This window comes from Lonchura striata, chromosome 16 (genome assembly GCF_046129695.1).
Source record: "Lonchura striata isolate bLonStr1 chromosome 16, bLonStr1.mat, whole genome shotgun sequence".
NCBI classification, from domain to species: domain Eukaryota; kingdom Metazoa; phylum Chordata; class Aves; order Passeriformes; family Estrildidae; genus Lonchura; species Lonchura striata.
The window spans coordinates 13,401,950-13,417,860 of record NC_134618.1 but is presented as its reverse complement, the minus strand read 5'-3'; the positions used below and the strand labels follow the sequence as shown (position 1 = coordinate 13,417,860).

General features: G+C 39.6%; 1 protein-coding gene across 4 annotated transcripts in view; it reads left to right on the top strand.

Annotated features, from left to right (window-relative positions):
- The window catches only part of MAD1L1 (mitotic arrest deficient 1 like 1), a 345,813-nt gene that overhangs the window by 3,281 nt on the left and 326,621 nt on the right, over positions 1–15,911 (top strand). For 3 of the 4 annotated variants that reach the window (XM_021539694.2, XM_021539693.3, XM_021539695.2), the window contains exons 4-9: positions 1,094–1,273; positions 2,396–2,520; positions 3,210–3,291; positions 4,347–4,477; positions 5,619–5,733; positions 6,263–6,324. In XM_021539694.2, coding sequence (XP_021395369.1) covers positions 1,094–1,273; positions 2,396–2,520; positions 3,210–3,291; positions 4,347–4,477; positions 5,619–5,733; positions 6,263–6,324 — 695 coding nt within the window. Of the gene's footprint in view, positions 1–1,093; positions 1,274–2,395; positions 2,521–3,209; positions 3,292–4,346; positions 4,478–5,618; positions 5,734–6,262; positions 6,325–9,140; positions 9,393–15,911 lie in introns of those variants that run through there. The other variant, XM_021539696.2, reaches the window with a different exon arrangement.

Genomic DNA, 15,911 nt, shown 5'->3' with positions numbered 1-15,911 from the left:
CTGATAAAACACTGAGCCTCACTCAGGGCCTAATAGCTTTTATTGGGTTCTGCTTTTCTGCCCACGTATGTTTGTGTAACGATGTTACTGAAATAAGCTGTGGATCAGTGGCTTTTGTAGCATAATGAAAGTCTTCTATGTGGGTGATTACTGAAAAAGAAATCAGTAAAAAAATAATAAGTATGTTTTTGTATTTTATGAGGGTGACAGATTTAATGTGTGGTTGTGAAATAGGGAGTCAGTGACTAAATTCCTTCTTCCTCTGAAGTAAGGTGATGTGGGATTAGGCCAGGAAGAGTTCAAACTGGAATGTAGCTGAGTCAGTCACAGAAACCCTTGAAATACTGGTACAAAAAAAAGGGAGCAGCATTAATCCAGCACTGTGGTAATTCCCCTGCTCAGATTCTGTGTTTTTCCAAGTCATGTGGATAAAGGTTTTAGGAACCTCACATTGCTTTGCATAATCCTTGCTTACTATGCAAATCCATGTCTCCAGTTGCTTTGATTAGCAAAGAAATTTACTATGCATTTTTTTCAATAAGTATTGATCAATTTGTGGTAGGAGTAAACTTAAATGGTATATGAAAGGTTGTCAGACTGCAAGAATATTTATTGTTCTAGTTGGTAATATTTTCTTTTAAATGAATTCCAGAAGTTGCAGAGGGAAGTTGGTCTTGTTAACCCAGGTGTTGAGGTCTGAGTTTCTGAAAGTCAATTTTTTGTTTATGGGTCAGCTTTAAATTGGAGATTGAACGTTTTCATCTTTAATCTGCTGGAGAGTGTGCAATGGAGTCTTTGAAGCCACATCTGTATTCTCATAGTCATGTCTTAGTGTAAGGGATTTGGAAGATGTGGTCTCTTAATTTTCCAGCTCCATTTCCCTGGGTAATTCCTTGGGTAATTCCATTGAGTTACTGCTGATAAATTTTTGTCCTTGCTAGAGTAAAGCTGTGGTCTGAGTAACTTTGCTTCATGATGAAGCAATTGCCATTGATGATCATAGTAATGAGGAATGAGGAAAAAAGTAGGAAAAATGGCTTCACCTTTCTGCTGCTTTCTTCTTAAGTCTCTCTGTGTTTTTTCCCTTGGCCAGCGAGAGGCTGACCGTAACCAGGAGCTGCTCACGCGCATAAAGCAGTACCAGGAAAGGGAAACAGAGGCTGAAAATAAACTGAAAGAACAAATGGAGATGAACAAATCTTACAAGAAGAGCATGGAGACAATGAGTAAGAAGCTGCAAGAGAAGGAGAACAAATTAGCTGAAGCTAATGAAGTAAGAACAGAGTAAATTTTAATCCATCCATAGCTCCAGGTTCACCTGGAAATGAATAAACACTCGTGGTGTGTGTCTTTTCTGTCAAAGTTTAGAAACAAACCAAGCCCAGATACAAGTGAGCAGGTCAGAAGGAGAAGAGATTTCTTAGAAGAGATGATATGGAGAAAGAGGAAAAAAAAGTGTGAGTCAACATCCAGCATCTGGGCTCAGAAGTGTGAAGAAGATGGAGGAGATAATATAGGAAAGTGTTCAGGGAAGTCAAGAGCAGTGGAGTGGATGGTGGCAACATTATGAACCAAGTGTGTCTTCCTGAAGTGTCTTAAGTGCCTGTGCATTCTACTGCAGAATGAATACTTGGGTAACAGTTTCAGTGTATTTGGATGCCCACACCATCTTCTCAACCCTTAATCTTCTCAGATATCATTATAGTTAAGTTCAGCTATTTAGTTTGTAATTTTCCTGTAGCAGTTGTTGATTAGCAGTCACTAACTCCTTAAGCCCTGCACCTGCCTAGGTGTCACTGGAAATATAGCAATGTGCTAAAGCAGGTAAACAGATTTAATGTTCCAGTTATCAGTGATTAAAACCAGGGGGAGAATGATGGTACATTAGGGAAACTAAACCCACCTAGAAGATGTGTGCTGCAGTTCTGTGTCTGTGTTCTTTTATTCCTATCAGTATCAAAATGAGAATTCTATCTGTCTCTCCATCTGGAAGACACACTACATATGCAATGTTTTGAGATATTTCTCTTTTTCTGTTACACGGAGCTGATTAATGGCTATTGAAACAAACTTGTGAGCTTTTCTTTAGAGTTAATATATATAGAAAAAAATATCGCCTAACTTTAAAGTTTGATGTTTTTCATGCCAGTTTGAGGTCACCCATTTAAGAGATAATGTAAATGACAATTTGGATGGCAAGTGAAAGTGCAAAATTACTTTCTCTTGCATTTATTTGAGGTAGGTTTACAGGTCTGAAGGTTTGCAGTGGGATTGTTTCTAAGACTGCGTTAATACTTTTTAGTTGGAAATGATTTCTATCACCATCCATAATATCCATCTTGGAAAGTCACAGCCTTGTGAGTTTATGCTTTTTTTTTTCTTCCCATTAATTCAGACAATCACTGTATTAAAAGGGAAAATATCAGAGCTGCAATGGAATATAATGAACCAAGAGATGCAGATGACAAGCCAAGACTCTCAGAAGCAGGAACTGATGGAGCAGCTGGATGTTGAAAAAAAGTAAGCAAGGGATGAATGACTGTAGGGAGAAAAAGGCAAACAGAACTTCAGTCTTGTGCAGCTGTCATCACTGAGAAAACTTTCAATGGTGTTTGATTTCTGCTCTTCAAAGGGGTTCTTTGATCTGGGTGTGCAGGTTATAACTGTTGTTTGAAACCAGCTCTGAGGTGCAATATTAATTGTACCTTGAGGAAAAAACCCCACAAACTTGAGCTTTAAGTCTCATTGATGTTTTGTGTTCCTGGTGGAGAGTTAACAGAAGGGATGTGGGTGGGAAAGGCTGATCTGAACTTTATGGACTGAACAGATCAAAAATATGAAACCTTAAATCATAGTGGAGGGGTAATTGAAAGTTATGAGTGTGTTTTTCCTTGCTCACTTACTTCAGCTCTTCAATTTCTAAGTTGTGAAGTTTTGTTTACTCCGAGTATATATTCGTTGTTCTCGGAGTCAAGTGGCTTGATTTTTTTTGTATTTTTCTCAATACGCTTCTTTTTATTAAAATGAATGGGTATTTTTGTCTCTGGATAAGGGGGAACTGATATGAGTGTGAGACTGAAAGAGTTATGTAAGAGTAACATTTACGATGTTAGTGCTATTTGACTCTGTTGGTCAGAAACTTCTGAAGGTGGGTTGTTTGTGGTACCTGAATTCTGGGTGCTCAAGTTCCTCTTGTCTTCATCTAACAGGAAATGGCAGGAGGCAAGTCAGCAGATCCAGACACTGCAAGCAAGCCAGTCCTTACTGACAGAATATGAACAGAAGATTAAGGTAAGAAACTTTGTGACCTATAAAAAGCTTTAGATTTTAATTCCTTCAGTGGAAGAACAGAATGCTGCTTTTTAAAAAATTAGCTATTGCAGAAGTAAAAGGTTAGTTTGTCATATAAGTACCTGAGTTGGTTGTTATATCAATTGATTGAAAAAATCATGCTTTCTCTATAGAAAGGTGATTTATATCTTTAAGCAGTGCTCTGTGGGAATGCTTTTTTTGGTTTTGTGCCAATTTGCTCTGCAAAAGACTGCTTTTAGAGTGATCTTTTTTTCAAATGGTGTGTGATGAGCTCAACAGCTACAGTTATTTTCTGCTTCCCAGAAAATCCTTCCTCTGCAGTTGTGTTTAGAAAGTGTAGTTTTGAAAGCTTTACAAGTAATTGCACTATCTTAAACATCAGTATGGAGATGCTTTTTGTGCTTCCAAATGAGCACATAGGTTGCTGGGAATGTATCTTTTTCATTTGTCTTGTCTTCCTGGCAGAGGCAGATGTGGGGAGTTACTTTGGTTTGAGCAGTGCTGACAGTGGCACTGCCTTGCTGTGAAACCAACCTGATTGCCAGCAAGAGGAGACTTTCTCCATTGAAATGAAAAGATGGAAAACAGGATATAAGTCTACAACACAGCCCTAAATAATTCAGTTTTTTTAGTGGAAAACTTCCCAACATTTAATATAATGTTGAAATGCACATTTGTGTTTCTTTCTGTACCTAATTCTTGCTTTCCTCTGCACTTTGTTGGTGGAGGGATAGAGGACAAGAAAATCACAGATTTGGTTCAGTTGATAGAAGAGGATCATTTTAATGAGTAACTGAGGGTTTTTTGTTATGAATTTGGACTAAGCAAATATAGAGAGAAGAGACCAGCCCAGGTATTAAAAGTGAAACAAGAGTCATCCCTGCTTTGAGCATGGATTGGAAAACACGATCTCCTGAGTCCCCTTCCAACTTCATTCCAGTCCTTGATTTGAGCTTAAAAAGTACAATGCAGAAATAGCTCTTACAAATTCCAACTTACTCATTGCTGTCCTGTTCTTATCCCATGTTTTCCAGGATCTGGAGCAGAAGTTGTCCCAGCAGGAACATGATGCTGTAATTGTCAAGAACATGAAGGCAGAACTGGCTCGTTTCCCAAAAATGGAACGTGAATTGCGTCAGCTCAGGGAGGAAAATGCCTACTTCAGGTGAAGGAAGGGTTCAGGTGTTGAGGGTTGTGTTCTTCTATACATGCTACAGCTGCACTGTCTGCATTTTACATCCCTCTTTAGGGTTTCCACATGGGAAAGCTCAGAAGAAAGTATTTCATTTAAATACTGCTTATGAATTGAGTAGTGTTGTGGTGCTTACTAGATGAGAGGATCTGACAAGATCTGAGGAATCTTCTTGAACACAGGAGCCTCACAGAATGTGCATTCATTGTCCTGGGTGGTGATTTTGGATTGTTAGAACAAAACTCATGTTTAAAGGTGGTGATGAACTCCGTACAGCTTGGGGAAAGAGTTTCCTGTAGGGAGAAGAGGCAGCTGAACATTTCTTTAAGAACTGGTTTTGCTTAGCTATTGTTAACACTGTGTTAAAGACCTGTTGTTCCAGCATAGTGTTTAGAAAGTGTCTTGTTTAAATTTCTAAAGTACTCTGATATAGCCATTGGGTAGAGCAGGCTTTCTGGATTGTCAAAGTGTTAATCAGTTTGAAAAATTAAATATAATGTGAAAGAAATTGCCTTAAAGTGTTGGGTGGTTTTTGTTGCTGTTGTTTGTCTTTTTGTAAAATTACATGAGTCATCTTGCCAGCTTTTTTTTTTTTTTTTTTTTTTTTTTTAATTAAGTAATTTTCCCAGGTTTTGGTCTTGTAATTATTTCATTATAATTTTAAATTGTTTGTCTTGGAATTTTTTCTCATGGTTGTTTTTCTACATTGGAACATACCAACAGATTAAAGGTAATTTGTTCTTATACAGTTTTATTTCACCCTTGTACACCTCTATTGAAGTAAAACCAAGCAGTGCTCCAAACCCCAGATCTGTACTGCTTGTTGTGTTACAGACAGACTGAAAAGCAGAGTTTGGAGTCTTTTGTTACCCTTGTTTTGACAAATGGTAAAGCAGACACAAAGCTTCAGCTTGTTTTGGCATAATTAGGATGATATTTAGAGTAGAAAAAGAAATTTCAATAAAACTACTTTTTGGTACCAGTAGCTTTGCTGTGAAGGTTATAGAAGTGTCAGTTGAATGTCATGATTCCCATGGGATTCCTGTATATCTGAAAGTTTGTCAAAGGGAATTGAATTGCATGAACCTGTAATAATTGTCTCTCTTCATCACAGGGAAATGAAAGAAAACAATGGTTTGCTTAAAGAGGAAGTGGAAGGTCTGCAAAGAAAGCTGGAACGCTACGAGAAAGTCCAAGCACAGCTAGTGACTGTGGAATTGGAAAATGAGGTGAGGAGCTGGGAACATCTGGTGTGTGAGCAGAACAGGAGTTTCCTCTTTTGCCTGTCCTATCTTTGAGGCTCTTGTATTGTGTTACTTAAGATATGATACCTCCTTTAATTAATGGACTCAAACCAGACATTCCCAAACTGGAAGGTCAGCATGAGGGGAATTATGGCAAGGAGGGTGTAAAATGCAAAAGGGATATTTAATGTTCAGCTGTAGATTTTGTGTACAGAATAATCTCATCATAGTTTCTATTTTAGCCTTGATGTTTCTCTTTTACCTTTCTTTTGCTGGAAAGGCTTTTTCTGGCATCAAGCTCTGTCCAGACGTGGTAGTGTTGAACAGGTGTGTGTGAAGAACCTTGGTACCCAGGGCTGCAGAATGACAAACCAAAAATGCTGGATAAGATCAGGAAATCCATAGCAGGAGAAGGAATGACACTGACTTCGCATGGAGGATTATGAGAAAACTCTGGTTTTGAGTTTTGAGAACATGTGTCTATGTCTAACTCTACTTTTAATCTTCACTTTAGAAACTTCTGGGAAAATTGCAAAGCTGGGAGAAACTGGATCAGAGTACTGGCTTAAATATCAGGTATGTGCTCACAGCTCTGGAGGGAAGTAAGACTTTTAAGCCCTTACCTCTTTGTCTTCTGATCTCTTAAGTGTGTTGGTCATGCTTTCTTTCTGTCCCTTCTTCATGTGGAACCTCTTCTAGTACATTTTATTATATATGAGAAGAAAATAAGATAACACAATTTTAAAAGTAACTTCGGGAGCTAAGAAATGTTTTTCACCAAGTCACTTGGAGTAATGTCTTTGAGGCTGGGGATCAGTTTTGAATTTTTGAAACTTTTTGTGTATAGCTGCATTTTTGTTTAGTTAGAGATTCCACTTGCATAATAAGTGAATTTCTAGGAATTTTAGATGTCCAGAAATAAGAATGTATTGTGGCAAACTGTTGTAAACATATTTCTTTTGAAATCTGGATATCAAAAGTAGCTGCTAGATCATGTTGTGACTTTCTTTCCTTAAAGCAACTGAAGAAATGTTATTTTAGTTATTTTGTCAAAGCCACTCCCCAGTTGTGTTTTGTAACACCAGCTGGTCTGTGTGCTGGTACTCAACAGCTCCTCCTGACATCTGGAGCAGTGAACCAGATTTTTAAAGGTCCCTGTGTATGTGGTATAAAAATAAGCTGGAAATAGTGGAATTTTTGATCATTCTCTTCTGCTGCAGAAGGTGTTCTGTGTATATATGAATCTTTTGTGTGCCATGTTTCAACACTGTTTTATTTCCTCTAAATATTTATAGTGTTATTACATGAGAAAATAAGATGCTTCTTTATAAATTATATAAGCATTGATCACCTTTCACACTGGGTCAAGGGTAAAACATGAGCAGCAGAACCTCGTCTTGCCAGCTGTTTCTCCATTCCATTCATTCCACATACCCAGGATTGTTTGGAAATGCACATATGGTTTGGACACATCACTGCTTCATGTAAAAGATACTTTTGTTCCAGCTTGGGAAACCTCCCTTAATTTTCTCAGTGTTTAATGAGGATAAGAAACCTTTTTCAGAGGCTTGCTGGTGGGTAGCGTGCTTGAGGTTCTCTCCTGCATACATTTAGATGAAGATGGAATTATGCTAAGTCTCCTATGGTAAGGTATGGACAGAAATTGTAGGAATCCTTTTCACAAAATCTTTTGGAGTAAATGTAGGAATCCTTTTCACAAAATCTTTTGGAGTAAAAGCTTTTTACTTACCTCAAGCTGTTAAAGGTTTAACGAGGTAATTTCACAGTGGGAGAGAAATGGAGCCAAGTGATTCTGCCTGTTGAAGTATAATAACTCCTTCATTTAAAATCAGAATATTCACTGTGAAGTGCTAGTTTTGTGATTGGGCCATATTGTTTAGTGCTATTAATGGCACCTTCTACAGAAAGGGGAATTGCTCTTGAGAAAGATCATCTTTTCATGCAATTGGAGCAAGTGGGACTGGATGATTTGCCCCTCCCTCCCTTATTGTTCTTTTTTTTTTCTTGCTCAGACTTCTTACAGCATGAATTACATTAATTTTTGGTGAGGGTGATGAAGATGGTGAGAGATCATTGTTCTGGTTGGATCCTGGAGAATGCTGTTGGTGAAAGTTTGAGAAGAGTTAATTGCCCATCTCATAGTAGAAAAGAAACAAACAAGTTGGCTGATTGTCCCAAAGGGCCAGAGGAGTGTTCTGTTTGCTAATAACTAGATAAGAAAGGGAAAAGGGAATAAATTAGGATTTCTCATCTTTTCTTATCAGGTTCTTCATTGGTACAGAGGATGTAAGGGAAACGCATGCAGTGTGTGGAGTTTTAGGAAAGGATGATTTTTCATTTCCTCCAGCACTTCCACAGGGCTTGTTCAGTGTCTGCTCTCAGTGGTTTCTGTTCACTGATTGCCTGCTCCCAGCAGGCTTTTTGTCAGATTGGCTTATGATCAGCCATTGCAGTGTAATTTTATGTAATAATACTCGGGAAGGAGGTGCAGCTTTCATGAGTGTTGTGGTAATCCAACTGTTTTTAGTACTGGTCTCTTTTTGGTTACAATGGAAGAGTGTTTATAATGCTTCACCTTGTGGAGGGAAAACAAGTTCATTAACAGTTGACTCTGGCTAATCTTCTGTTTGCTCGTTCTGGATTCCACTTGTAAGCTCCTGGGCTTTCTCTCTTTTTATAAACAGTAGAAACAAAGACAGCTGTAGCTGTATAGCAAAATATCCCTGTGCTGTACCTAGATAATAAAATGGGACTCATCATATGTGCTATATAGGGTTCATGTGTATACATTATAAATCTATGTCATCTTTCTTGTGTTCAGTTATATGTCCTTTGGATTTTTTGAGCTTCTTACTACCTACCTTGGCTCTGGTTTTTATTGTGGAGCTAGGTCTTTTTTGTGTGTTACTATTATGCTGCCAGGGATTTTCATACATTTGTCATGTGCTGCTCTGACTTGATATTTCTGCTGTAGAATTGGTTTCAGCTGTAAAGGGAAAAAAACCACAAAATGTTAAATTCTTGCTCTGTGAGTGGAAAGCCTTATTTATTTTGGAGTGCCCTGGCCTATAGAAGGATATTTATACATGGCTTTTTTAGGACTGTTATTAGGAAAGGGCTGTGTTGAGAAAACAAGCTTCTTGTACTCTGTTTCTCCAGGATGTGCTGATGTGGTTTCTATTTCTTCAAAATCCAGTAATTGAGTTATTGACCGTCTTCACTGATTGACCATCTTCACGGACAAACCATGTTAATCGTGACACACTTGGTTGTTTTTTCAGCATTGGACGGTTAGCTTAGAGAAATTTTCCAGAAAGTTCCTCTACTGTCATTAAACAGTTAATCTATTTTAACAGAAAACTACTCGGGGGAGGTTTTAGGTGACAGCAGCGGCTTTATTTGGGTGACAAAGCTCAGAACTCCCACGAGATGGCGCCCGCTGTCCTGCAGGAGAGCAGAAGGAACAGGCTCGCTCCAGCCTGGGATCCAGCCCGGTGTGAATCCATCAGCCTTGGGAAGGGGCGGCTGCTCTCAGAAAAACTCGTAATTGCTGCCGGCAGAACTTTTAAACTTTCCTGCATGGAGTCACCGTCTCCTTGCCCAGTACTCTGGGCTGTATTTTGGTATGAAAATTGTGCAGATTTCTCTGATGGAATATGAAACACTGTTTTTCTAGCTGACTTTGTAAACTTCATGTTTACACCACGTATTCTTAATTTTGTCTTGTTTAATAGGAGTTCTTCACAGCCTGGTTCTTTTCTCCCCACCCCAAGCCTTAGAATTGCATTCTCAGTACAGCACTGTTATTGTTCTGCATTTCCCTTCTGCAGCATGTAGAGGATGCCCAAGTAAAAAATGAGGGTGCTTGTTCTGTGAGCTATTAATCTAAATAAGCCTCTTTTGCTGCTGTTTGTCTGTGTTTGGTTGATATTGTTTTTGTCCTCTAATGAATTTAGAAAGTGATTTGCTATCCTTAAATAGATATAGCCTGGAGTACTGAGTGATGGAAAAAGATGTGCATCAGGTATTTGTTAAAGCTGAGGCAGTAACTCTAGATACTGAAGGTACTGATAGCCATTGATAGCAGCTGACAAAGTTTAATGCTAAATTTGTCTTTGTGTTATTCCATAAGTGACAGAAGAGTGCAAGTTTTGAAAGGTTGGATTTTGGCTGAAGAGTCATACAAGTGAGTGAAGACTGCCAGGTGGGCCACAAACAACAGCTTCTGAGGAGTTTTAATCCAAGCTTTTTTTCTTTCTTGAGGTAATAAATAGTAATGTGTGATATAGGGCTTGTTTTTGTTTGTTTCTTATTTTGCTTCATGTTTTTTTAATGGAAGTAATGAGTATAAAGTTTTTACAGATTCACCTGCTGGGCTCAAAGATCTTTGTATACACAGCAGAGTTATTTTATATTGCTGATCAAATATATTGATCATGGCCTATTTAAGTCAGTCTTTCCTTTTTGGAGCACTGTTTTCTGTTGCCAGTCGTACTTTCAGCTCAGGCTTGGTGTTCATGTGTAGGAAAAACAAAAAGATTTTGTTCATACAGCTTTTCAGAATAATTTCAGTTTTTTTCCACAATAAGGATCTCAGCTGTCCTTTTCTGAAGGGCCATGGAATACAGTGTGGAAATTAGAGGTGGAGGTGAATGCTTGGACTCCTGTTTGGAGCTCAGAGACTCTGGTCATGGGCTTGGGTGTTCTGAGTCACATCCCACTCTGGCTTTGGGGTCAGGCAGGTCTTGGTCCCCTGTAGTGATGGTGTGAGGCTGGTCCAGAGACACTTGGGGTTCACCGAGTCTGGCTCTGGGGAGTGCCCACAGAGCCCTCTGGGGTGAGTGCAGGTGGCTGCAGCAGCGAGATCTCCTGGAGCTGCTGTGGCTTTCTGGGGGGCTCACTGGACAGGCCAGGCCTGCCAAGGGAAGTGCAGTGTGGCAGGATTTTGGGCCAGTGCTGAGGAACCATTTTCCCTTGGTGGAGCTGCCCGCTGCAGACAGCAGACACTGATCTGCTGACCTGTCACCACGAGCCAAAGAAGTGAACCTGGGAATGCTGACCTGGTTTTCTTTCGGAAACATCTGTGGGCTGGCTGGCTGACAAATCTTGGGGACTAACTTCCTGCAGTGTCTGAGACCAATTAAGAGAGGAGATAGTGTGAATGTGTATGCATTTCCTCTCTAAGAAAGGGTTTAATTAAGTGGCAAGCATCTCTATTTAGTACAGTGGTTTGCACAGTTGTAATTCATAATTACCCAGGTGCTACACTCAGTACGGGAAGTCCTTCTATGCACATTCTGCTTTTGGAGCTGGGGGAAGGGAGGAGAGAGAGGGAAAGGGGAATCAGATTTCTTGATTCTGCATTTAGTGGTGGATTAGAGCTCTTTTTTTTCAGTGAATAGAAGAAAAAGGAGAATATTTGAGTTCTCTACTTTCCTTTTTGAATCTTGATTAACTATGCTTAGTTACTGTGGCATTGAATATCTTTGCAGTAGCGAATGAAACTCATAATCTTTTCCTTTCTCACAAGGTAGTAATTTGTCTTTCTCTGAATGTCCATTATGACTAAGTGGTTACTGGTTTAAAAAAAAAATCTGTTGACAGATATACAAAGTAGTGCATGTTGAAATAATTTGAATTACTCATGTTACTCTGGAATCTTAATTAACTGCAGCCAATCAAGACAAGATTAGGGATTATTGTTGCTGGTTCCAGTAATGCCATAATTCTGGCATGATCATGCCATAGTGGAGCAAATATTTTTATGGGATAGCCTATTGTAGCCCTGTGGTCTTTTGTCACCAAGCAAGAAATCAGTCTAATTAAAAGCATTTGGTGCTGGCTGCCCCCTTTAACTGTACCACTGACCTGAACTACAGTGCTAATTTCTTTGTTGGAGGGTGAGAAGTTTGGTTTGTCTGGGTTGGTCACTGATGGAGCCAACTTTAGAACTGTGTCCTTAATTGGAGGAGAAAACTTGGATTAGCATAGTATGAGGATATTGAAGCTTCATGTTCTATGTCTTAGTTTTTCATAAATAGTTATAATTTATGATCTGTGAACAGACTGAAATTTGCATGACTGGTGTTTACAAGATTCCCAGTGTAAAACAAACTGTCTCCTCACAGTGGGAATTCCCAGGGTTCCCAGTAGGGAAATAAATGCTGCAGAGGGGGAACAAGTAATTAAAACCACCACAAACAAGCACCAAAACCCAAAACAACAACCAAAAAGCACTGTGCTTGTTAGATAAACTTTTATGGTTATGAGGTCTCAGCTTATCTCATGGATGGATTATCTGCTATTGTCCTGTACAGGCACAGTACTGCATTTTGCTGTTACTTTTTTGCCTTCTCTTGAAGGTGAAGGTTTGGGAAATGCTAAAGAATTCACTCTCTGAAAAGGGCTCATGTATGCAGGTTGCTAATATTCCCCCATATCCCTCAGAACAGGGCTTTCTCCTGGCTTCTGCACAGGGATTATTATTGAATGAATTTCCCTTGCATTGTTCTGCCACGATGAGTTAGTCCCAGTTTAGAGCAGTTCTGCTATTCCTGTCTCACCTGGGGCTTCTGACTCCAATGTCTGTCCTAAAACATTCTGTTCCTCCCTGGCACCTTCTGGTTCTGTGAATTCTGCAGTAAAAGAAGTGTCCTTGCAGAGCAAAAAAGCAGTCTGGAATGGGAAACAGCAATCCCATTCCTGCTCTGTTCCCTCATCAGGTCTCCGGTGTTGGTGCGTAAATAGTTATGCTGTACCAAAGCAGGGCAGGGGATGTGGAAGGGATGATGAGGGTAATCATTGTGTTTATATAGAAATAAAGGCTACGTGCTCAGGATTTGTAGGACTTAGCTTGTGTGAAAGATGAAAGCACTGCCTCAGCAGCCTTTAGCAGCTTCTTGAGGGGGAAGTGCCTGAACAGTTCCAAAGGGTGTCTTTGGCTTTAGAGTGAGGTACAAGTTTAAAGAGAAAGCTACTTGAGCTTGTCTTACACCAATTGTGCATGTGCTGAAACCACCAGTTTTTACATAGAGAAGTCTCAGAGGAAGTTGTCACCTGTTGAATGTGACATGCAGAATATGCTGGAGTATTGCTCTAAGCTTTTCTGTTCTTCATTATTCTGTTCTCTTGTTTTAAAATGTACATTATTCTTCACTTTCCACACTGCCTTAGGTTTTAGCTTTCCATGACGGAACACTTACTGTGCCTGGTGGGGAGAAAATGCTCCTTTGTAATCTCAAATTCTGAAGCTGCAGGCTTCAGAGCAGTCAGATGCAGTTTTGGGAGACTTCAATCCATCTTTGGGTGTTGGGAGCTAAATGCATTTAAATGTGATGCTTGGAAGTGTGATGTCAAATCTGTGCTGTAACCAGAGTTTAGTTTTCTCCCATTCTCTTGGGGTTTATCCAATTAGTTTTAATAAAGCAACCACATTTCATAGATATTTTTAAGTGTTGTAGGTCTGTGTTTTACAGTTCTTGACTGAAAAGCTGGGCAAAACTTCCTGCCAGACTTTCATATCTGATACTAATTTTCTCCAAAGAATGCTGTACTTATCTCTGATGTTTGAAAATATTAGTGTTCTTTCTCCTTTGCCATTAATGCTTTTATTTCCATTTGAATATATCAGAGTAATAACTCTGGAGGCTAAAGGAGAGATAGAAATAAAATGGATGAGCACCTGACATTGAGGCAGAGCAAGGCTGTAATGTATAATCAGATAATCAGAGTGAGAAGTAAGCAAGCTCAGATCAAAAATATATCTGTCCTTGCTTTGCATTTCAAAGCTCTGGGAGCAGTTCAAGAGATTGTCTTCCCAGGATCACAGATCTGACATTCTGGAGACAGAAAAAGCTGTTAAGCTTAGCACACTGTCCATTTTTGGTGAAGGATGATTTGAGGAACTTCAGTAGTTTGAGTCCAAGAACTATGTGGAGAGTAATTTAGCAATGTGTGCTGGTGTTGTCTGCTCCATAGCAGGTGTTTCATTTGCCATGGGGGGCTCACCAGCCAGACACTAAATTTTGAGCTGCTGCTGCATTTCCTGCCAGTATTGTTTGACACTGTTGGAAAACAGTTGGGTAGAAGTTGCTTGGCTCTTTGGAGTATGTAGTGACCCATGTTATGTGTAAATGGCTCCAACTTTGCTGCTCACTCTGCTGTGAAGGAGAAGCTTTCAAAAATACAGACACTTCTAAAGAGCCACTTTCATTGCATTAGGCAGCCCTGTTTGCCTTAAAGTGAAATTATCATTTAAATAGCAGAGACTAATCAGCAAGGGGATGGTTTGCTCCTGTCAGACAGCTCAAATGCTTGTGCTTGATTTTTATGCAGCCTATCATTTGATCGTTTCCAAAAACCCAATAACCACTATAATCTCCAGCTCAGTTTTAATTTTACCTTTCCATTTCCATTTTAGCATCCTTCAGTATTTCAGCTCTAAATTTTAAGCTGGGGCTGTTGATGTGCCCTGCCTCCCATCTCCCTTAGATGTGCAGTGCATTATCCCTCACTTACCCCCGAAGTTTTGCTTTTGCAGGGAAACTTTTAAACAAAAATACACATCCCATACATGCATATTGGGGATGATTTTGTTTTAGCATAGCAATGTCTTTTTCAAAGCTCTTCTCTAAATGCAGAGGCCTTTTTTGAACAGAAGCAAAATAAAATGTTTCAGTAAGGATTGAAACTCTTGTGTGCTGCTCCCCTGAACTCCTGGGCATAGCCTTTAGCTACAGGGCAAGGAATCTCCCTTCTTCATTGGATCAAGGAATACCAAGATGGATTGTACCAGACTGATGTAACAGCTTACTTTGCCTAGAGAATTGATTATCTTATCAAATAAATCACAATAAATCTTATTTCTTTGAACTTCACTGAAACAGGAACCACTTGGGATAATATAAACCATGAAGGATAAGATGGAAATGAATAGAAGAATTGTAGGATGTATAAGAATTGTTTAAGCATGGATAGATTCAGTATTAATGAAAGGAAAATGCAAGGATAAGTGGAATTCCTCAAAGATTAGCCTTAGGATCTGCTTTATTTAGTATTTCTATTAATGGTTTTGGTGCAAAAATTTGGTGTGTGCTGATAAAACTTGGCTAATGATGCCAAGCTCAGAGGATTCATAAATACACAAAAGCTGGGTATGCGGAACTGAATGACCCTGAGGATTAGAGTGCAGAAATGGGACAAAATTCAATGAAACAAAGCATAATGCTCCATGGAATTGGGAGCTGAATGCAAACTTCTTTTAGAAGATGTAGCACTTGCAGTAAAAAGGACCAGAAGGGCTGTGTGCTTGTTAAAATGACTGTTCATTCTCACACAGGGGCTGCACCAGGAGGAAAATTGCCATGGAGGTGACAGTGTTCAGGGGGCTTTGGAGATGCTTCTCAGAGTTCTGGTCACCCAGTGTGGAGGAAGATAGTGGGGGATGCAGAAAGTGCTGCTGGAAGGAGCCTGGGAGCCATTCCACTGAGTTTGGAATGGAACAGCCTCTGGAGGAGTCTGGTGGGAGATGTAATTGCTGCCAGGAAATTCATGGATAGAAGGGAGGAGAAGGAAGGGGGATCCATACTGGTGAGAAAAGGGACCATCTATGCTTTAGACTTGCACTGGCATTTAAATCAAATTGCTGTAACCCTGCCATGAATGCAATTATGAGGAGGTTGTTACTTTTAGAAAGACTAAAGTTTTGAAGGAAGCTTCCAGTGGAGTCAAAGGTATCCAAATCACTGCTCCACAGGGTTGTGGAAAAGATGAGTTACAATAGCAAAGGACTTGACAGGACCTAAACTAGAGAAGATTGTTTTCAGGTCCTACTTTCATTTGAATGTGTATGTGCCAATCTGTAAATGAGGGGATGTACTCAAGAATAGGAAGAAGGGACAGGACATTTTAGTTTGGAATTGCAGGATTTATTTAATACCAGGGTTCTGAAAAATGGAGGTGGGGAATGGTGAGTGGGGTTTAGTGAGTAAAAACAGTTTGTGTCCATCTCTCTGCCCACAAAACTGTGGACAGGGACACAAAGTGTGGAACAGCTGACCTTTGTTCATGTTGAGAAATAAGCAGTTTGCTGAAAAATGCACTGAACTATTAAGAAGAGCTTATCTGTCAGTGCTGATAAGGCC